Source organism: Chiloscyllium plagiosum, unplaced genomic scaffold (genome assembly GCF_037043375.1).
Source record: "Chiloscyllium plagiosum isolate Xiang-an unplaced genomic scaffold, Cpla_swu_hap1 HiC_scaffold_1, whole genome shotgun sequence".
Lineage (NCBI taxonomy): Eukaryota > Metazoa > Chordata > Chondrichthyes > Orectolobiformes > Hemiscylliidae > Chiloscyllium > Chiloscyllium plagiosum.
This window is the reverse complement of record NW_028270139.1, coordinates 91,285,637-91,306,948: the sequence shown is the minus strand read 5'-3', so window position 1 is coordinate 91,306,948 and position 21,312 is coordinate 91,285,637. Positions and strand designations below refer to the sequence as shown.

Genomic DNA, 21,312 nt, shown 5'->3' with positions numbered 1-21,312 from the left:
GTATTTACAGTGGAGAAGGACATGAAAGCAAGAGAACTTGGGGAAGTGAATAGTAATGTCTTGAAAAGAGTTCACATTAGAGAAGAGGAGGTGCTGGACGTCTTAAAATGCATAAAGGTAGATAAATCTCCTCCTGATCAGGTGTATCCCAGAATTTTGGGGAAACCGAGGAAGTGAATGCTGGGCCCTTGCTAAGATATTTCTATCATTGACGACCAGAGGTGAGATCCCAGAAGACCGGAGGTTGCCTAATCTGATGCCATTATTTAAGAAAGGTGGTAAGGCAAAGCTAAGGCACTATAGACTGGTGAGCCTGATGTCAGTAGTGGATACATTGTTGGAGGGAATCCTGAGGGACAAGATTTACATGCATTTGGAAAGGCAAGGACTGATTTGGGACAGTCAATATGGATTTGTGTGTAGGAAATCATGTCTCACCAACTTGATTGAGTTTTTTTAAGAGGTAACAAAGAAGCTTGATGAAGGCAGAGTTGTAGACATTATCCACTTAGACTTCAGAAAGGTTCCGCATGTTAGACTGGTTAGCAAGGTTAGATACATGGAATCCAGGGGGAGCAAGCCAATTGGATACAAAATTGGCTGGGAACAGAGAGTGGTGGAGCATTGTTATTGGACTGGAGGCCTGCTGGGCCCCCACTGTTTTTTTGTCATTTATATAAGTGATTTCAATGTGAACATTGGAGGATTGTTAGTAAGTTTGCAGATGACACCAAAATTGGTGGTGTAGCAGACAGCAAACGAAGTTATCTCAAAACATAACGGGAACTTGATCAAATGGGCCGAAGGGCTGAGGAATGGCAGATGAAGTTTAATTTGGATAAATGTGAGATGCTGAATTTTGGTAAGGCAAACCAGGGCAGGACTTATACAATTAATGGGAGGGCCCTGGGGAGTGTTGCCAAATGAACAGAGCTCGGAGTGCTGATGCACAGTTCCTTGAAATTAGAGTTGCAGGTAGACAGGGTGGTGAAGAAGGCATTTGGTATGCTTACTTTTGTTGGTCAGAGCACTGAGTATAGGTGATGGAACATCATGTTGCAGCTGCACAGGACATTAGTGAGACCACTTTTAGAATAGTGCATTTAATTCTGGTCTCCCTGCGATAGGAAAGGCATTGTTAAACTTGAAAGGGCTCAAAAAAGATTTGTAAGGATGTTGCCAAGATTGGACAGTTTGAACTATAGGGAGAGTCTGAATAGGCTGGGGCTATTTTCTTGAGAGCCTCAGAGGCTGAGGGGTGGTCTTAGGGAGGCTTATAAAATGAGGAGCATGGATCGGGTAAATAACCAAGGTCTTTTTTCCCAGGGTAGGGGAGTCCAAAACTAGAAGGTATAGATTTAAGGTGAGAGGCTAAACATTTAAAAGGCACCTGAGGGGCAACTTCAGAGGATCGTGTGTGTTTGGAACAAGTTGTTAAAGGAAGTGGTGGAGGCTGGTACAATTACAACGTTTCAAAGGCATTTGGATTGGTCCATGAATAGGAAGGGTCTAGAGGGAGATGGACCAAGTGCTAGTAAATGTAACTAGGTCAGATTGGAATATCTGGTCAATGTGAACAATTTGAACTGAAGGATCTGTTTCTGTGCCGTATACCTCTATGACTCCATGATATGTTTACATGAAGGATTGAGCCTTTTAACAAATGATTCTCTCTCTTTTTCAGTGCATTTGTTCGAAGCGAATAGAAAGGAAGGAATAAGATATCACAAACTCCCTCTAGCTGCAGCACCTTTGAAGATTAGACCTCTGAAAGTTTAGATGATACACTAGCTCAGCATTCAGTGCAGCATAAAGATATTCACCTCAGTGGATCTACTATTGAGAGTAGACATAGGTTCAGAACCTCTTGAGAACATCATGGACATGGGTCCATAGCTGAGGGAGGAAGCAATGTGCAAGCTTTTGGAAATGATTTTGACATTATTGTAGAGATTCATCAGGATACCTTTGGCAACTGGCACAACTGGGATATTGAGGAATTTGAATTTGGACCCAAACAAGGTTTGGAACTTGCACGTTTGATAAATCTTCACTCTCTCACTCATTGCATTAGCAACCATGAAGCTATTGTATCCAGTATTTGTAAATCCAAACTCTGATAAAGTACGTGTCTTGGATCCAGAATCACATGAAAAACATCTCGACTGATACTGTCACTTGAAGGGTAAAACTGCTATCCTGCCAGCAGCCAAACAGAGCTCTCAACACCCTACATCATTCTTGAATATTCTCAAGTTTGTTACAGCGACATAAACCATGGTAAGTGTAGATAGTGAGCTGAAGGAAATGCAGAGATAAAAACAAACAAGTCATCAGTTATCGCTCAATACCTCTATGACTCCATGATATGTTTACATGAAGGATTGAGCCTTTTAACAAATGATTCTCTCTCTTTTTCAGTGCATTTGTTCGAAGCGAATAGAAAGGAAGGAATAAGATATCACAAACTCCCTCTAGCTGCAGCACCTTTGAAGATTAGACCTCTGAAAGTTTAGATGATACACATGTCAAACTGATGATGTTAAAGATGACTCTAAACTAACCGAGGAGGAGGTGGAGGCATTAACATTTAGGACAGAAAGTGGCCTTGACTGCCAGTGGCACGTTCTCCTCTCTGATAGAGAATGGTCAGCTCAGAAAAAGCCTTCATGCATACCTGAGACAGTACTTCTCAATGAATAGCAGGGAGGAGGATAGGTTGGCTTGGGTCCTGTTTGATGGTATTTTTGTTTCCTTTCCCACTTCTGAATGAAATCCTGCGATGGAGGAATGTTTAAAAGCAATGCCCATGTCTCAGATGGAGCGACAGGAATAAAAGAAATTGCAGCTTTCAGGGATACCATAGATTACATTGACCATCAGCAACTGATTGATAAAGATTAAAGGAGGAGAAAATGGGAAATTGTGGATTGTCTCAACTTGAATCATGTTCACCAACCTAATAGATATCTCCTCACTTCTATGCAAGAGGCGTTATTGGTAGGTAATTCTATCAGCATTCTTACAAGCTGCACAAGTTGGTAGGAGGCTGCAAAATTTCACTGAACACAATTCTCCATCCTTCACTTGCCCATCTGACTGGATGGATCTGTCAATCCCATCCATTCCAGGAAACAAAATAAAAACACTAAAGGTCTGGTGCTGTTTGTCCTGTTGCTTCCGTTGAGTGAGTTTTCCTGCCATCTGCATGAGAACAATAAACCTATTCCTGCACTTAGAACACAGATTCTATCAGAGTTGCAAACTTCATGAATTCAGACCATACCAACCTCCTTTCACAGACACTATAAAAAATCTGACTGTCAATAAACAGCCAAATTTTACACTTGCTCAAAGCCTTGGGCAGCAGATTATTTAATTTTGTTGACAACAATTAAATAAACAAATTTTAGTGTTCCTAGATAGCACATATGCTATGTATCATTTAAAAAGGCATTAATGCATAGAATATACAGATAATTCATTTTTTAAAAGTTTTACGCTATATCAACAATACATACTTCAGAAAGGTTTTGTAAATGAAAACAACATAGAGCACAGTTAAGTAATTGCTCCCTTCACTTAGACAATAAATAAAATATTCAATGGTAATAACAATTTTACACTTTTCCAGTTCTGAAATTCTACTTTGCAAGCATTAGGTAAATTACATAATTGCAATGACATCAAGCTACCTGTAAGACTTCAAAATGCGGGGTCGTTTCTTGCCTCTTGGAGAAAAATGAGGGACTGTGGCCCCTGCAGAGTCACTGTAGAAGGCCATAAGCTGCTAACTTAAACCTAGCACCGAGGTTTGATTAAAATGGGAAGAAGGCCAAGAACACCGTAAATGCTTCTCACTACTGATGCAGAACATCTGACAGTCAGTGCACACTTCCTTTCATTACGATGTATTCAAACCAGGTTGTCAAATCATTCAAGCAGAATTCAGATGGAATTTCTGCAGACCGGCACGTGCACGACATAAAAGATCTGTACAAGTTACCTTATTACCATAGAAAAGCCTCTCCCTTTTCATAATCTATTCTTGATTATGAAATACTTCTAATATCCCATTACGTTCTACACAAACGGAAACAATCGCATCAGGAAATGTGAACTTGTATTTGTTTTTGAAGCTGAGTACTTTCATAAGACAAGGAAAGCTGAGAGCTTCTTAAGAATTTGATCCAATTTCTAGTTGTATCACAGTGACTGATTGACGTCAGTTAACATCACCAACAGCTTGTCTCAAAGGATCTAATCTTCTGTCAGTCCACTTGCTCAGATTACATAGTATCCAGGGTGGAGCTTCATTTGAATTTTTTTTTATTTTTTTGAAAATCTGCATAACAAATTAGGTTTATAAATAAAAGAAACTTTAAAAAAAGGTTTGAATGAACACTCAGCCCTATTGTCCTTACTGTGCTTTTTATCATAATGACCACATACTGAGGTCATTTATACCACGATAACACTGCGAAGGGCTTCCCAAGAACTTAAAGGTAGGTTGAACAATGAATTTTATTTATGGCATGGTTATCAGAAACCACTTGCTTTAGGGAAATATTAATACTTGTTTATGCATTCTAGACACAAAAGATGCAAACATATGCAGCTACATTTGCTTACATTTCAGATAAAGTGAATTTAATACAATTAATCACAGACTGTGATCATTATAGAAGAAAAACATGCTCCCTATTTGATTGTCTTGCATCAGGAAAAATACAAAAGAGTCTAAAAATAAAATGCCAGGCCTTCCAATGTGGATCACTGCACATGTACGGTTATACTCTCCCTTATGTGATAATAAGTCATTCTGACTACATGAGGTGCCGGTTCAAATTCTTTACTGAAACAGATACTTTTGGCAACAGGAACACTTGCAAATGTGTAGATCAGTTGTTATTGCTTCTTACTGAGAACTATACACTGTGTGAAACATCTGTTCCAGATCCAATTTTTCGTTAACATTTTTAATGGCTTGACATGCTTGTGAGGAATGGCTATTGTTAATTTGGAAGTAGAACCATTTTGTCTGCATTCCCCAGGAACTCAAAACAAGAAACCAAACTTAGAAAGGAGGCAACAGTTTATACTGCATGCAGAAGACCATGCTGATTGGTTGGTCTATGGTTATCATGGAGGTGGAGCAGGAACTGTTAACAGTCATTGTTAATTGACTAAATTCAAACTAGGCAAGTTGATACTGCTTGGTTAGTGTTGCAGCAAAGCTCGGCTGTCAATGTTACTCTTTCTTGAATGAAAAATATGCAAATTTACTCATATTCCCAAGCCATGCAAAAAGTAGGGCGCTGCGTCTGAACACTTATAGTGTCTAGCACATGCAAGGAATCACGCTGTTGGGCTGCGTGATAATCCTAAATTGCTCTCTGGTGTAATTCCTAGCACAGTCAAGATTATTTAGCAATTGCAGCTTGATATGAGAATACACATCTAATGTTGGTCATTACATTCCCAGTTGTGCAGGTACTGGTCGGTTGAGCATATTCCCCATGCTGCGGACAATCAAAAGGACATGTTAGTTAATATGAATTGCCCATCTTTGGAACATATAGCCTACATTCTCTGTATCACTTTTCACTTAAATTGCACAGGTCAAAACAAGTAACAAGAATATTGAAATCGATAGAATAACAAAGAATTTAACACTTGCCATTGTTTTGAAACAGCAACTTTCACACAGGCCTTTTATTAATTGTAAATTTATTGTGAGTTACCAGCTTATTAAAACTGTATCAGACTTTATATGAAGCTCATTTTCAATTTGTGTGTGTTTCAGTTTGACCTGTATGGTTCAGAAAAAAGTTCAGAACTTTTCTCTTGAACAATTTTATTTTTTATGTTGGTAAAGGGATAATTCAGAAGGCATCACTGTGTTGAATTAATGTTTACTTTTATCACAGTGTCCAGCCAAGGAACCAATTTTTTTATACATTATCTGATAATAATCACATGACAAAAATTTCCCTTTCGGAAAACAATAAATCTTTTCAAAACATCCCTTGAAAACACAAAATAAACTTCAATCAGTATTATTATATAACCAGTTTAGACTTAACTAATATTTTGTGGGTTACATTGTGTGTTGGAAAACAGGGCAAAAAAGAACAATTTTCAGGGTGCTGCAGCCTATGGTCTGGAAGATATTAAAATTAAATTGCAGCATTTTTCCAGTATTCTTAGCATCCAAATTAATCACATATCACTTGTTGTAGAAGCTGTGTGATGCTGAAAAGGCACAACAGGTCAGGCAGCATCCAAGGAGCAGGAGAAACAATGTTTTGGGCATAAGCCCTTCATCCGGAATAAGTTCATTCGGATGCTGCCTGACCGGCTATGCTTTTCCAGCACCATGCTCTCGACTCTAATGTCCAGCATCTGCAGCCCTCACTTCCTCCATGTTGTAGAAGCTAATGAGTGATGCAATAGGGAGGTGGTGCATCGTGGCAATATTACAGGACTAATACTACATCAGCCCAGGCTGATGCTTTGAGGACATGGGCTGAAATGCCTTCAAATCTGCAAGCCAAGTGTAAATCCAGCTCCTGAAGCAAAACTGCCTCTGAGCGATACAATAAATATTACCGACCGATGCTTTTGGTGCAGTAATTCTTTCCTTCAAAAATGTGTTTGTATTTTAAGTATTACTTTCTCTGTTCAGTCGCATTGAATTGGAAATTATGAGATAATCCAGATGTTTTTGTACATAACACATTCATAACACGTCTTTTTTTTCAATTGTGTGTAATTTTTGAACATTTTACAAAGTCCAGAAACAGGTCAGGCAGCGACCTTAAACATGAGAATTTAAGTCTGCTGACTGTATTCTAACGATTGCCAAATTTAGAGATCCTTTTGCTTGTACTATGGCATGTAATTGGTCTTCCTTTTCTAATATATTTATGCCATATTTTCATGCTGTACCTTAAGATAATATTGCTATATGCGTAGATACAAATACTTAAACATACACGCACAATCAACCAATTTATGCTGTGTTCTCTATTTTTCAGTTCCATTACATCATACACTATTGTTCTAAACAAAATGATAGAGACATTTGCCTTGCAACAATATCATTTTGTAAAATGTCAGGCAATGCAAGAGTATTAAGAATCTATAGCTAGCCAGTTTTGTCACAAGTTGAAAAGTGTTTTCAGTTGGGAGAGTTGGACTGCTGTATCTGTATTTCTTGACTAAAAGTTGAAATCTTGTCATTGGTTAGAATCCCAATTACTTTAGGCAAATAATTTGAGTGTTCCCACAGACTACAACATGAGCTGGCTTTTTAGAACAAGCCTTTCTCATTGTGAGGTCTGAGTCAAATAGGCAGTGGGTCGGTTTCTGAGAGTTTGCCCTTGCATCACCTCACTCCAGAAACAATTTACTGATGTTCAGTACAGAAGTCTGTTACCACAGGCAAGCCCACATTGTCTAAGTATTCCAACATATTATTTCTGAATAATAACTAACATGTCACACCACTGCACTAAAAGTGAATCACTTCTTACAGCTAAGATTCAGCACTGAAAGCAGTACAGGATCTCTCTATCTGTGTCAGATATCCTTGATCAAGTGTAAAACACACAACGTAAGACTAACATAAGCATGATTTGAAACAGCAAGTTAGTTTACAACTACTTTATTTGCAAGCTTGCTGTTGTAAAAGTAACAAAGTGAAATTAATTCTCTTTTCTTGGTTCATACAAGGATGAAGGAAAGCTTCCACATAAAAAGGTAGATCAGGAATCCCTTGCTCATCTCCAAGTTAATTAATGACACGGCAAGAGGAAGTTAATAACCCATGGGAACACAGTTGATTTATAAGCTTCTTTTCTCTTCTGATATGAAGCAGACAGAAAAAAAAATCACAATTTATCAAAGCTAACCCAATATGAAATACTTCTTGCAGTAACAAATATGCCAATCAATTGTGCTTTCAATATACCAGGGCAAACTTTCAGAAACTGACCCACAGCCTGTTGAGCCTAGTAACAGTGCCCCACTATTTGACTCAGACCTCACAACGAGAACGCTTTTTTTGATAGCCAGCCCATATTGTAGGGAACAATCAAATAATTTACCTAAAATAATTGGGATTCTAACCAGTGACAAAGTTTCAACATTTCATGCAGAAAAACAGATACAGCGGTTCAACTCTCCCAGCTGAAAACATTTTCAACTTGTGACAAAACTGGCTGACTATAGATTCTTAATCAGCTGAATGAGTACAGATTTCTAATCATTCAGCACACACTTCCCATTCCTAAATTGTTGCCCTGTGACTTTTACAATTCCTAATGAAGGGCTATGCCCAAAGCGTCGATTCTCCTACTCTTTGGATGCAGACTGACCTGCTGTGCTTTTTCAGCACCACACTCTCGACTCTGATCTCCAGCATCTGTAGTCCTCACTTTCACCTGAAGCTCAGATACACTCATTTGGACAAACTAATCTGACTGCCCAATGCTGCTGAACTGCAACCAATATGAAACTATGTTCTTAGAAAAGACAGAGAACAAGTAAGAACTTCTGAAGCGCGTAAGGAAAGCAAAGACGGTGTCTAGGGTATTCCCAAACACACAGCCTATGAATAAATCATAGTAATAATTTTAAACAAAGAGATGAATGCTCGGCAAAAACAATGACTGCAGATGCTGGAAACCAGATTCTGGATTAGTGGTGCTGGAAGAGCACAGCAGTTCAGGCAGCATCCGAGGAGCAGTAAAATCGACGTTTCGGGCAAAAGCCCTTCATCAGGAATAAAGGCAGAGAGCCTGTAGGGTGGAGAGATAAGCTAGAGGATGGTTGGGGTGGGGAGAAAGTAGCATAGAGTACAATAGGTGAGTGGGGGAGGGGATGAAGGTGATAAGTCAGGAGGAGGGTGGAGTGGATAGGTGGAAAAGAAGATAGGCAGGTAGAACAAGTCATGGGGACAGTGTTGAGCTGGAAGTTAGGAACTAGAGTGAGGTGGGGGGAGGGGAAATGAGGAAACTGTTGAAGTCCACATTGATGCCCTGGGGTTGAAGTATTCTGAGGCGGAAGATGAGGCATTCTTCCTCCAGGCGTCTGGTGGTGAGGGAGCGGCGGTGAAGGAGTCCCAGGACCTCCATGTCCTCGGCAGATTGGGAGGGCCCCCACACCAATCAACCACACCACCCTGTGGCCTAACATTTCAACTCCCCCTCCCACTCTGCTGAGGACATGGAGGTCCTGGGACTCCTTCGCCGCTGCTCCCTCACCACCAGACGCCTGGAGGAAGAACGCCTCATCTTCCGCCTCAGAACACTTCAACCCCGGGGCATCAATGTGGACTTCAACAGCTTCCTCATTTCCCCTTCCCCCACCTCACTCTAGTTCCAAACTTCCAGCTCAGCACAGTCCCCATGACTTGTCCTACCTGCCTATCTTCTTTTCCACCTATCCACTCCACCCTCCTCCCTGACCTATCACCTTCATCCCCTCCCCCACTCACCTATTGTACGCTATGCTACTTTCTCCCCACCCCCACCCTCCTCTAGCTTATCTCTCCACCCTTCAGGCTCTCTGCCTTTATTCCTGATGAAGGGCTTTTGCCCGAAACGTCGATTTTACTGCTCTTTGGATGCTGCCTGAACTGCTATGCTCTTCCAGCACCACTAATCCAGAAAGAGATGAATGCATCAACTAAAGCAGTGAAATGATAAATTTCAGATCAATTAGGGTTTGTACACTAGTATCCCACTGTATAACTTCAGTGCCAATTGCAAAGAAACGTTAACAGATTGCACCATTTCCTTGGGGCTGTTTTAATGTTGTAAAGGAAATGTTGCAAACCTGAAGATTGTGGCTTTCTGACTGTTGAAAGAGAAGTTTTCTGGCCTACCTTCTAATTGTGCAGTATGAAATATTTCCAGTCTAAATAACCTTCCATGGATGGAAATAATTTTTACTGTATCCTTCAGACAGAAAAAGAAAATTCTTTCAGGAAACAAGATGACAGTGTCAATATCATGAACTCATTCAATAATACTTTTGGGCGGCACGGTGGCACAGTGGTTAGCACTGCTGCCTCGCAGCGCCAGAGACCCGGGTTCAATTCCCGACTCAGGCAACTGACTGTGTGGAGTTTGCACGTTCTCCCCGTGTCTGCGTGGGTTTCCTCCGGGGGCTCCGGTTTCCTCCCACAGTCCAAAGATGTGCAAGTCAGGTGAATTGGCCATGCTAAATTGCCCGTAGTGTTAGGTAAAGGGGTAAATGTAGGGGTATGGGTGGGTTACACTTCGGCGGGTCGGTGTGGACTTGTTGGGCCGAAGGGCCTGTTTCCACACTGTAAGTAATCTAATCTACTTGGTTAATTACATGATATGTCGGGTGGGATTCTCCCAGCTCTCTGGACATGGGTCAGGGAGTGTGAAGCGTTGTTTAATGGTAATGGAAAATGGTAAGAGAAAAGCATTACTTGGCAGGCATCTAACTACACCAATTAAGAGGCCAATTAACAGCCACTTCCTGTCCTGTCAGACTGTACTGACCCCTGGAACGGGACCAAGCTGCATGGTGAGGCTAATAGCTAAACCAAGGCAGCCTGGTGGTCCATTCATTCCCACTTTGGGTGGGAGGGTTCTCCAGAGTTTGAAAACTTTCTTTAATGGCTGCTCCAGGCCCATGGAGGGGTCTCCTATTGACAATGGCTGTTGTAGGATTTGCCCCTTAAACTCAGCAGCCTGAACGGCTCTGGCAAGGTGAATGAAACAACTTTCTCAAGCCTCAGTATGGAGGACAGTCTCTATCACATTGCTGAATTGTTGTCCCTCTGACAGGAGCCACTCTCTCCAGAATAGGATTTTGGTGGGAGTTTCATAATTGGGTACCATCAGTAATATCCTACCTAGAATCCTGCCACCCATCCTTGTGGATTTGGAATGCACTGATAGTTCCAGCGGCAGGATAGCTTGCGATTTGGATAAAATTCCATTTACGTATCAGGGGCATGAACGTGTGCTTAATTAAGGTTGACAACATTCTCTCTAACACCATTATTCATAAAAAGAACTGTCTGAGGACCTATTGACTATTAAGAGTTCAAATAATCTACATAAGTGAAAGCAGGTCAAAGGCTATCATATGCCATGAAGTGTCTGCAGAGATATTGTGACAAGCAGAGTGGCATATTTTGTGAATAACAATGCAAATAAAATAATTGTACAGAGCTATATTCCAATATAATTTAGCTAAAAAGGTAAGTGAAAATACAATTACCCTGTTTCTCAACTCAGCGAATTTAGTGTAACAAGATAAATTTTTTGCACTAAGTTGAAAAGGATTTCTTTATTATATCTTTGAGTGGACCTCTAGATAGCTCAGAAGAAACATTCAGCAAAGCTCTGCTCCTTGAACAAAACTTTACATGGGACTCTAAGTAGCAGACTTTAGCTGAGTAGTATGTGCAAAACTAATACTAAACTATAACTGAATACATTGCTTTATGGCTGCATAGTTTATCAGACACAATAAATCTCAACTCATCCACATTTTTCATGTAGATACATAAGTAGAGACATAAAGTAGCACAGAAACCCCATTCTATAAAATTACAGAATTGAAAGATAATGGATAGTTAACATCAAAAATTAAAAGTTAACAATGGAAACACCAAATGCTATCCATCAGACACCAGGAAAGCTTTCAGTTGATGGCAAATGTAGAAGTTTGCAGACTACATTTATTCTCTTACACTTTTAAAATATTTTGAGACACTTTCTATTGTAAGCCATGAAAAAAGTGCAATTTGAATGTTGCTCTGGGGCAAGTAGGCAAATTCATTTGGGACACTTTCCCTGTTCCCTGCAGTGGAGGGGTAGCAGGTCTTGGATCCACTGCATACTTATGCCCCAAGCCCAATTGGTTCCTAAGGAGCAGGCTGACTTTCATAGTTTGGGGCAAATCATTTGGAGCAAATCATCCAACATAGATGACTGAGAAAGAAAATACTCACGCGTTCTGTTGCAGTATAATATTGTTGATGATAGTGAAGACAGCAAAAATTATTTTGCCTTTCAGTTTTTAAATTTGTCATACGGATTGAGGTAACCAATCACTTTGTGATTCTATCACCAGGTAATAGAGGCACTCAAGATTCACTAAGTGCAAAAAAGAATCAGAAGTTGTACATAATGTTTTCCAGATCAAACCGGTTGAAGGTTATAACAAATATTTTTTGGTGCAAAAAAAGTGAACTTGATGATTTTTTGGCTTCTTCATAGACCTGTAACAAATAGTTGATTGGAGGATATACAAAACCCCTTAACCACATATACCAGAGAAATGTTGATGCAGCATACACAACAGCCCAGCAACAGACACATCCCATCCCCTTCCTTTTCCAAATGAAAGAGGCTAAAACCTCAGCTAGGAATTAAAGAATGGATCAAAATATTCCATGTTAGCACCACCCAGTGCACTGCATTGCCTTTTTTTTGTTTGTTCTTGGAACATGAATAGCATTTAGCACTCACCACTGATAAGACAGAATTGACCTTCTTGATAGTAATTGCTTTTGTGATAGTGTGGTTTGCGACATCATTTAAGAGGGTCAGGGTAAATAAGAAACTACAACCAGACTACAATCAGACTGGAGTATCAATGAGTCAGATCAGCTTGAAGTAGGAGACTTCCTTCTCTGAAAGGCATTAACAACTTAGTTTATTTTAAACAATCCAGCAGGTCTTGTGGTCACTTCTTTCTCCATTACATTATTGTATCACTATGACAATATTCTATAAGTTGTCATTTCTGAATACACAATTGAAATGGCACTCCTCAAATGGTCATATCCAGTTGATGTATGACTTGAGGTTTGCTGCTGGCAAGTCAGTTGTTCAGCTTGCCAACGCAACAAATTTGATACTCCATTTTGAATATTTCATATAGTCAATATTGTCAGCAATGCTTCACTGGTACCAACATCTCCAGTGAGACAGAAGGTTGGGTTTTCAAGGCCCAATTTAAAGACTTGAGCATATATTCTAGTTACTTTCTGTTTCCTTTTGGGGTTCTGTCTTTTGGGTGTTCAACTCAGTCTCAGACAGTCATCAAATGTACTCCACTCAGGAAAAATACGATTGAGTTTTCCATTACTGTGTACTGCAAGCCTAACTTCAACAGCAAATACAGATATAGGGTTGTTATAGATCCATATGCAATAAGGCGGGCCTAATCACCAATCTTTTAAAAAGGGCCCTCGCCACTTACTCATCCCATAAAACTGATGCAGCAGTAGAGTGTATCAAAGTTGCCCTGTGGGACAGTATCAGTCTTGTTCAGATCTTCATTGTCACTATCATTTAAACTCACAAACAGGACAGAAAACATAATTTTCAGATCTGAAAAGTGTCTGATCTATCTCAAATGTCCCTGAAATAAATAACAATCTCAAAACAAATGAGCAACATGTTGAGCAAAGTATTTCAAAGGTGCTGCCACCAGTCCAAAAGAATTGCATAGCATCATGTATAAATTTCATGTCATTCGGGCATTCTTAGATATCTCAACATTTATTGCCCATCCCTAATTGTCCTCGAGGGGTTGGAGGTGAGTCATCTTCTTGAACTGCTGCCATCTTTGTGGTGTAGGTGCAAAGCAAATTAAAGAAGGTCATCCTCGGAACCCAGAGACCTCAGAGAGGAGGAGGAGGAGGAGGAGGAAGAAGAAGAAGAAGATCATCATAAGTGCTGTTAAAATTTTGGAAGGAAATGTGCAGACAACGGCGTCCCTATGCATTTGCTGCCTTCGTTCTTCTAGGTGACCAAATTTGCACTTTGAAAGATTCTGTTGAAGGAGCTGTGGTGAATTGCTGAAATGCACCTTTTACATGGTACAGACTGTGCCCACGATGCATTGGTGTTGAAGGAAATGACTGTACAACTTGTAGGTCAGCCAGGATTTGGGCGGCTGCTTTTCTCTTAGACACTATCAAGTCCGTTGATTGTTGTTGAAGTTGCAATCATCCAGGCAGGTGCAGAGACAATAATGTCAGTCACACTATAAATCAGGAAATTAGAGGTGTGTATAACAAGCAGAAGAAAATAATGATGGAGCCTTTCAATCTACACATAGACTAGATAAACCTAATTAAGTCTAATATCATGGAAGATGAATTCCTGGAATGTACATGATTTGTTTTTCCAGGATAGTACATTGAGGAACTAACCAGTGAACAGATTAGTTAGGTCCCATAACGTGCAATGAAATAAGGCTAACTAACAATCCAGTTGAAAAGAACAAGGCCCTGCATATTAATATAAGGAAATTGATGTACATTTCAAACAGATTTCCTGGTTAAGTTCTCAGGTCAAAGACCCTGAACAATCAGACTTAACCTGCCAGGACAGAAAAACGTAACTGGTGCAGTCTCTGTAGGAGTCTCGACCAGAGTTCACTTGCTGACCAATCAGCATTCTCCTCTTGTGTAGTCTAATTGTTGATTTTCCCCTTAAATTGATTTTCTTGTGAAATGTCCTGATAAATGCAAGTTGAACACTCTGATAAAATCTGTTTCAGCAAAACACAAGTTCTGGAGAGACTGGATCAGACAGTATTCACTAGAGTTTAGAAGAATGAGGGGGAGATCTTATAGAAACCTGTACAGTTTGAACAGCATTTAACAGAGTAAACACAGGAAGGATGTTCCCCATGACCCAGGAGATCAGAACCAGGGATCATTATCCAAGAATAAGAGATAAGCCATGTAGGATTGAGATAAGGAGAAATTTCTTCACCCAGAAAGTAATGAGCCTGTGGTATTCTCTGTCACAGAAAGCATTTGGGGCCAAAACAATGCTTTCAAGAAGGAGATAGATATAGTTCTAAGAGCAAAAGGGACCTTAGGGGATCGGGTGAAACTAGAAAAAGGTACTGAGTTGGAAGATCATCCATGATTATTTTGAATGGTGGAGAAGGCGTGAGGGATGAATGGCCTACTTCCGTTCTATTGCCTATGTTTCTGCACTACCAAGTCACTAATTTGAGTCTGATAAGAAATATATTGAAACCAAATTAAGGAGACCTTTATAGCAGGAAAGGCTTCTGGTCGTGGAACCATAATACTGGGATTTATATGGGGCTCAAGAGAAACTTATAAGATGAATTCACAAAGACCCTCATAATTCTTTTAAATCTGTCGACAGACAACCCAGCGCTCAGAAAACTGTCAAACTAAACATTCTTTTCTGAATCAGTGTCATTTGTCTATTGTCCAACCCTGCTGTTCCCCCGGTTATGTGACCATTTCTCAAGATGCAGCACCAGGACAAGCATCATCGCATAATTCCTAGGAATGCCATCTCCACAGCTCTGCCTTATGAATAAGTAATTTCCTACCACCCACATGCTCAATGAATGGGACCTTGGCGATCTCCATGTCTCTCTACTCCTCAATGTGCATTGACTTCAGCACTGGGGTCACATCCCCCACCCTCTCGATTTCATAGGCTTTGTGCACATGCTTCTCCTCCAAATCCAATAGGGCAAGGGAATAAGACAATGGAGAAAATCCTTATTTTTTGTTTAATTTGGTTAAAAGCAGCATGATATCTTTTGCAGTCTTACCTGTTAGTGCTGGAAGCTATGTCAGTGACCTTATTTTTAAAAGTCATGGCTTTGTGCACATTACTAGCGAAGCCAACATCTATTGCCAATCACTAATTGCCCCCAGGAAGGAGTAGTGAGCTGCTTTTTTGCATTGTTGCAGTTTTTGGGGTGTCATTACACACAGTGCCTCAGTGGTTAGCATTGCTGCCTCACAGCACCAGGGACCTGGGTTTGATTCCAACCTCAGCTGACTGTCTGTGTGGAGTTTGCACATTCCCCCGCCATGTCTGCATGGGTTTCCTCTGGGTGCTCCGGTTTCCTCCCAAGTCCAAAGATATGCAGATTAGGTGAATTGGCCATGCTAAATTGCCCACTGTGTTCAAGGATATGTCGGTTAGGCGCATTCGTCAGGGGTAAATATAGGATAATAGGATAGGGGAACGGGTCCAGGTGGGTTACTCTTCAGAGGGTTGGTGTGGACTTGTTGGGCTGAAGGGCCTGTTTCTACACTGTACGGATTCTATGATTACATCTAAAATACTGTTACAAAGGCAGTTCCAGGATCTTGATCCTGAAACACTGAAGGAACAGAGATATCATTTGAAGTCAGGATGGAACATAGCTTAAAGGAAAATATGCCAGGGTTGATGGACTCATGAACTGTTTCCCTTGTTCTTCCAGGTGGGAACATACACCTGGATATACCAGGTTGAGAAAGAAGCACATGCCTTGTGTCATCTCAAAGCTTTGCATGCATGATGTAGGCTAGGGTGCAGAGGAGTCTTGGGGTGAAGTAGGATTGGGAGTAGCCAGAGCCTTGCTCAGTATCTGTTCAGGTTGTAAAGTATGGTTGTACCTGGGGCTATAAAGAAGAGGTTGAAGTGTGGCTCCTTGCAGAGAAGTGCTGTGACCTGCTTCATATTCACTTGGTAAAAGACAGCAACTCACAAGGAGTTCAAAGAAAACCTGATGTAGCAGACTCCTCAGAGCTGGCTATCACTGGCAGGAGATCAGGGCAGCAATTGATCACACAATGAGTTGGGAATTTGCTAAGGCTTTCTGCATAAAAGGCTAATTTTCACATGGGGGACATTTTATTTGCGAACAATAACACCAGCAATGCCTTTGAATATTCACAAGTTAAAACTCAGCCAAATATCCCAACGCTACAAATGATTTCCTTTGAACGGTACCTGCAATTATTGCAATACCAACCCAGCAACCCTTTCCTCTGTCCTAATATGGTCAGGACATGCTCAACACCCATTGCTTCTGCCATAGAGCCTGAATGGAAGTTGACAGCTCTGGCTTCACCTCATCCAAATGCAATGATATAAAGTTAGCAAGAGCAGGCAGTATTGATGTGGAAACAGGAAATCACCCAACTCTCAATCCCGGCTTCAACAATGAAAATCTGGCCCTAAATGTCTAATAAATGTAAACGAAAGTGTCCAGAATGTTCCTTTTTTCCATTCTTCCATGTAAGGTTGCAACCAAGAGGGTACCCTTCGTTGTCCAGTACTTCCTGGAAGTGAAAAACTATGCCATGTTCTTCACAGCCTGCAACACATTATCAATGAGGATGAGCATGTCGCCAAGACCTTTCCTATGCTTCCACTTCTCACCTTTAAACAACCTCCAAACTGTAAACAAGTCATTGTTTTCAGCAAACTGTCCAGCCTTCAGAGCAACGCCAACCACAACACCATACAGCCCTGTCATGGCAACCACTACAAGACATGTCAGAGTGTTGACACAGATACCACCATTACACGTGGGTACATCACCCACCATGTACGCAGCAGGTACTCATGTGACTCGGCCAACGTTGTCTATCTCATGTGCTGCAGGCAAGGATGCCCTGAGACATGGTACATTGGCGAGACCAAGTAGACGCTATGCCAACAGATGGATGATTGGACACCGCGCAACAATTGCCAGGCAGGAGTGTTCCCTCCCACTCATGGAAAACTTCAGCGGACTGGGACATTCGGCCTCGGACCTTGGGGTGACCATCCTCCAAGACGGACTTTGGGACAGGCAACAATGCAAAGTGACCGAGCAGAGGCTAATAGCCAAGTTTGGTACTCATGAAGATGACCTCGACCAGGACCTTGGGTTCATGTCACACTACCGGTGACCCCACTGCACTACACTCTCTCTCACACACACACACGCGGGCAGACCCTCTCTCATACACAAACTCTCTCATATACACACACAAATACACACCCCATGCTCACCCCCATGCACGCATCCTCTCACAGGCTTATATTCCATCACACTTGCACACACACAAACACAAAATCTCTCACACGTACTCACACTCACACGAACACATTCACTCTGTCTCCCTCTCCTGCACACGCACACACATATAAGTCTATGGGGTGAATTTATATTTGTAGAATTATATTTGCAGATACATTCTATTTTGCTCAACAAATTCATATCCTGTAGGCAGTCAATGCAGGCAGTCAATCCATATAATATTTTGTAAATTCCATGTTGGAAATAAAACCAGTCTGACTCAAGATTGGGATACAAACAGACTCTAACCTCACACCTTTAATGCACTGTCTAAACTGAGATGTCACTTTTTGTTATAAAACCTGAAGTTATCTTGAGAATGTAACTTAAAAGAAGTTCTGCAATTTAAATATTAAAGAACCAAAACTAGCAAACCCATCTAAATGATGAAAGACTGAACAATCTAGATTTGTTCAATATATCACTTCAGTTGCATGGCACTGTAATCTTTTGCTATAAATTAAGTGTTTTATGATCCTGCTCCACAACCACCTAATGAAGGAGCAGCACTTTGAAAGCAGTGCTTCCAAATAAACCTGTTGGTCTATAGCCTGGTGTTGTGTGAAATTTAACATTTGATAGCAAGTTAGTGAACAACAATATTCACTTTGCTTAAAATGAAAAACACAGCAATCTGTTTTTTCATTGCACCTCATAGTATTGCTTAGATGGAAGTTAACTGGAAATGCAATTCATGACTTATGAGTGGGCTAATGAAAGTTTTTTGGACAATTCTTAGTTTATTTCCATACCCCAAACAGCTGTATTGTACAAATTACGTAACATATTCTCTCCGCAGGCTGTTCAATCAAATGTGAGCATTAAGCAACTGAACTGCAGTTATAAAGTTTAAACCGCCTTGTCTACTTATAACTGAGGGAACAAGACTGTCAGTAATATTTAACTGCTGTCAAATGACACCTTCTCAAGTGAGGGGGTTACTTTACTGATGTAGGGATACAATTTCTTGCCTGGGCCACAAAACAAATACAACCCAAACACCTAAATTGCAGTTTCGAGATGACAATACTAAGATTGCAGCAATTGTGTCGACAATTGCATCTGTCATTGCTTCAGTAATACGGTTAGACAAAGTGGAAGAGTTTGACCTTGGTCTCTGAGATGCATCTTTCATGTTTCTTCAAGGAGTCATCTGGGTTTGCAACCTTTTATCTCCCAGGGATTTAATGACACTTGAATTTGGCTTGCCAAACCAATTCAAAACTGATCCACCATTCTTTCTTAGTGCAGCTAGATTTGGAAAATTGGTCCATTTATTCCAGTCTTACCAAAACGAAAATTGAACATTTTCCTTTTCAAATGGCAAACTACACAATTTATGCATTTCTCTACCAGTACTCTCGCAGAATACTGTGTCTTTTTAAAATGGTTTTGGAAGGGTTGGGATTAAGTGGACTACATGAGATGAAATTTCCATTAGAGCAAATCTCCAATTCCTCCCTACATCTCACTGTCTCGCCACGCCACAAATCTTCCCTCATACCCACAGTACTTCCCTGTCCTCTCCCGGACTGAATTCTAGCCACTGTTTGAAAGTAGCTCTAACAGTTTCAATAGTACGTGCTATCTCAAATGAGTATTATGTGTTGCACTTAATGCCAACTTAATTCCTGGGTTATATGCCTCTTTTTTAAAATTGGAAACAATAGACAGATCTGATGATCCTGTTTTGACTCTTAGCTGGTAACATATTCTGGTCAGCGGTAGCAGTGGTTGGGATTTTTTGTACGGGAACTCAGTTCGTTTCTGTGGGAAGTTTAGGTAATGATAACTACCTCAGTGACTCAACTTTTAATGCACTGCATCATATTTGTCAAAAATCGCAATGCTTTTCGATCATAGATCAGTAGTTATCTGGATGTCAGTTTTGAAATAAGTAAGCTGGTTTGATAACAGTGAATCTGAAACTCAGTTGTTTTCCAAAGAATGCGGAGTTTGGGCAGCAAGGATGTAAACAGCAGTGTGCGGTGGGTGGATAGGTGACAGAAACAAAATAAGATAAAAACTAAAGACATAAATAGAGGGTCAATGACCAAGGGATTTTGAAAGAATTATTATATAAGTTGATTATTTTTTTCTTCTGATGATGAATTTCAGATGTGTTTTGATGTCAGACTATATCTATAGATTGACTTCCTAGACAGCGAGCTGCCAATTACGAATTTGTTCTTATTTAAAGTAAGTAAAGACTTGGGCAACAGGAAAGTACATACAGTTTTCGCTTTGCTGGGGAAAAATACAGACAGATTTTATCTTACCATTTTATGCCATTTCATTGTTTAGATGAAAGATCTAATTATTATTCTGACAATTCAGTAATTACAGCCAGGATAATGAATGTCATGATGCTAATTCTCAACTCCATGTTTATCTCTAAAAATGCTGTCTTGAGCAAATCTTATGATTTTTATGTCTGTACAGGAGCTTCCCATTGTGCTATCAACTAAGGGCAATTGAACGGGTTGTATGGCTTTATCAGGCATTTAAAAACTTATGTTTGCCCATAAGGGAATAAGACTTATGTTTGCCAATAAGTCAGTATTTCAGACAAAAAAGGCTTCTTAGAAGAAAGGGTTTAATGATGTAGTAACAGAGCCAACTGTTGAGGTCATAACACAAAGGTTATACAGACATCTGAAATGTAATTTCAAGATAACAGTCCTCAGATTCTGGTGGTAATATGAGCATCATTGCATCTGTGTTCAAGTTCTGTCTATAACTGCTGTAACAATATAGTTAGATAGGATTGCAGAGCATGGTATCTGAGGTGGCATCTTTCTCACTTTCAATTAAACTTGTCAAAACCTCCATGGCCAAGCTGTTCCCTGACCCCATTTCTACTCACATCTTCCATAAGAAGCTATGTTCTTTACCCGCCCCCATAGGCCTTTAAACCTGTGGTGAAAGTGAGGGCTGCAGATGCTGGAAATCAGAGCTGAAAATGTGTTGCTGGAAAAGCGCGGCAGGTCAGGGAGCATCCAAGGAACATGAGAATCGACGTTTCGGGCATAGGCCCTTCTTCAGGAATGAGGAAAGTGTGTCCAGCAGGCTAAGATAAAAGGTAGGGAGGAGGGACTTGGGGGAGGGGCGTTGGAAATGCGATAGGTGGAGGGAGGTCAAGGTGAGGGTGATAGGCCGGAGTGGGGTGGGAGCGGAGAAGTCAGGAAGAAGATTGCAGATTAGGAAGGCGGTGCTGAGTTCGAGGGATTTGACTGAGACAAGGTGGGGGGAGGGGAAATGAGGAAACTGGAGAAATCTGAGTTCATCCCTTTTGGTTGGAGGGTTCCCAGGCAGAAGATGAGGCGCTCTTCCTCCAACCGTCGTGTTGCCCACCCCACTCCGGCCTATCACCCTCACCTTGACCTCCCTCCACCTATCGCATTT

General features: G+C 40.7%; 1 protein-coding gene across 8 annotated transcripts in view; it reads right to left on the bottom strand.

Moving 5' to 3' along the window:
• The window catches only part of pde4d (phosphodiesterase 4D, cAMP-specific), a 1,351,522-nt gene that overhangs the window by 331,829 nt on the left and 998,381 nt on the right, over positions 1 to 21,312 (bottom strand). Inside the window, exon 1 of one of the 8 annotated variants that reach the window (XM_087988840.1) lies at positions 3,696 to 4,060. The exons of the other annotated variants lie outside the window; for them this stretch is intronic. Coding sequence (XP_087844966.1) covers positions 3,696 to 3,784 — 89 coding nt within the window. The 5' untranslated portion in view covers positions 3,785 to 4,060. Of the gene's footprint in view, positions 1 to 3,695; positions 4,061 to 21,312 lie in introns of those variants that run through there. 8 annotated transcript variants of the gene reach the window in all.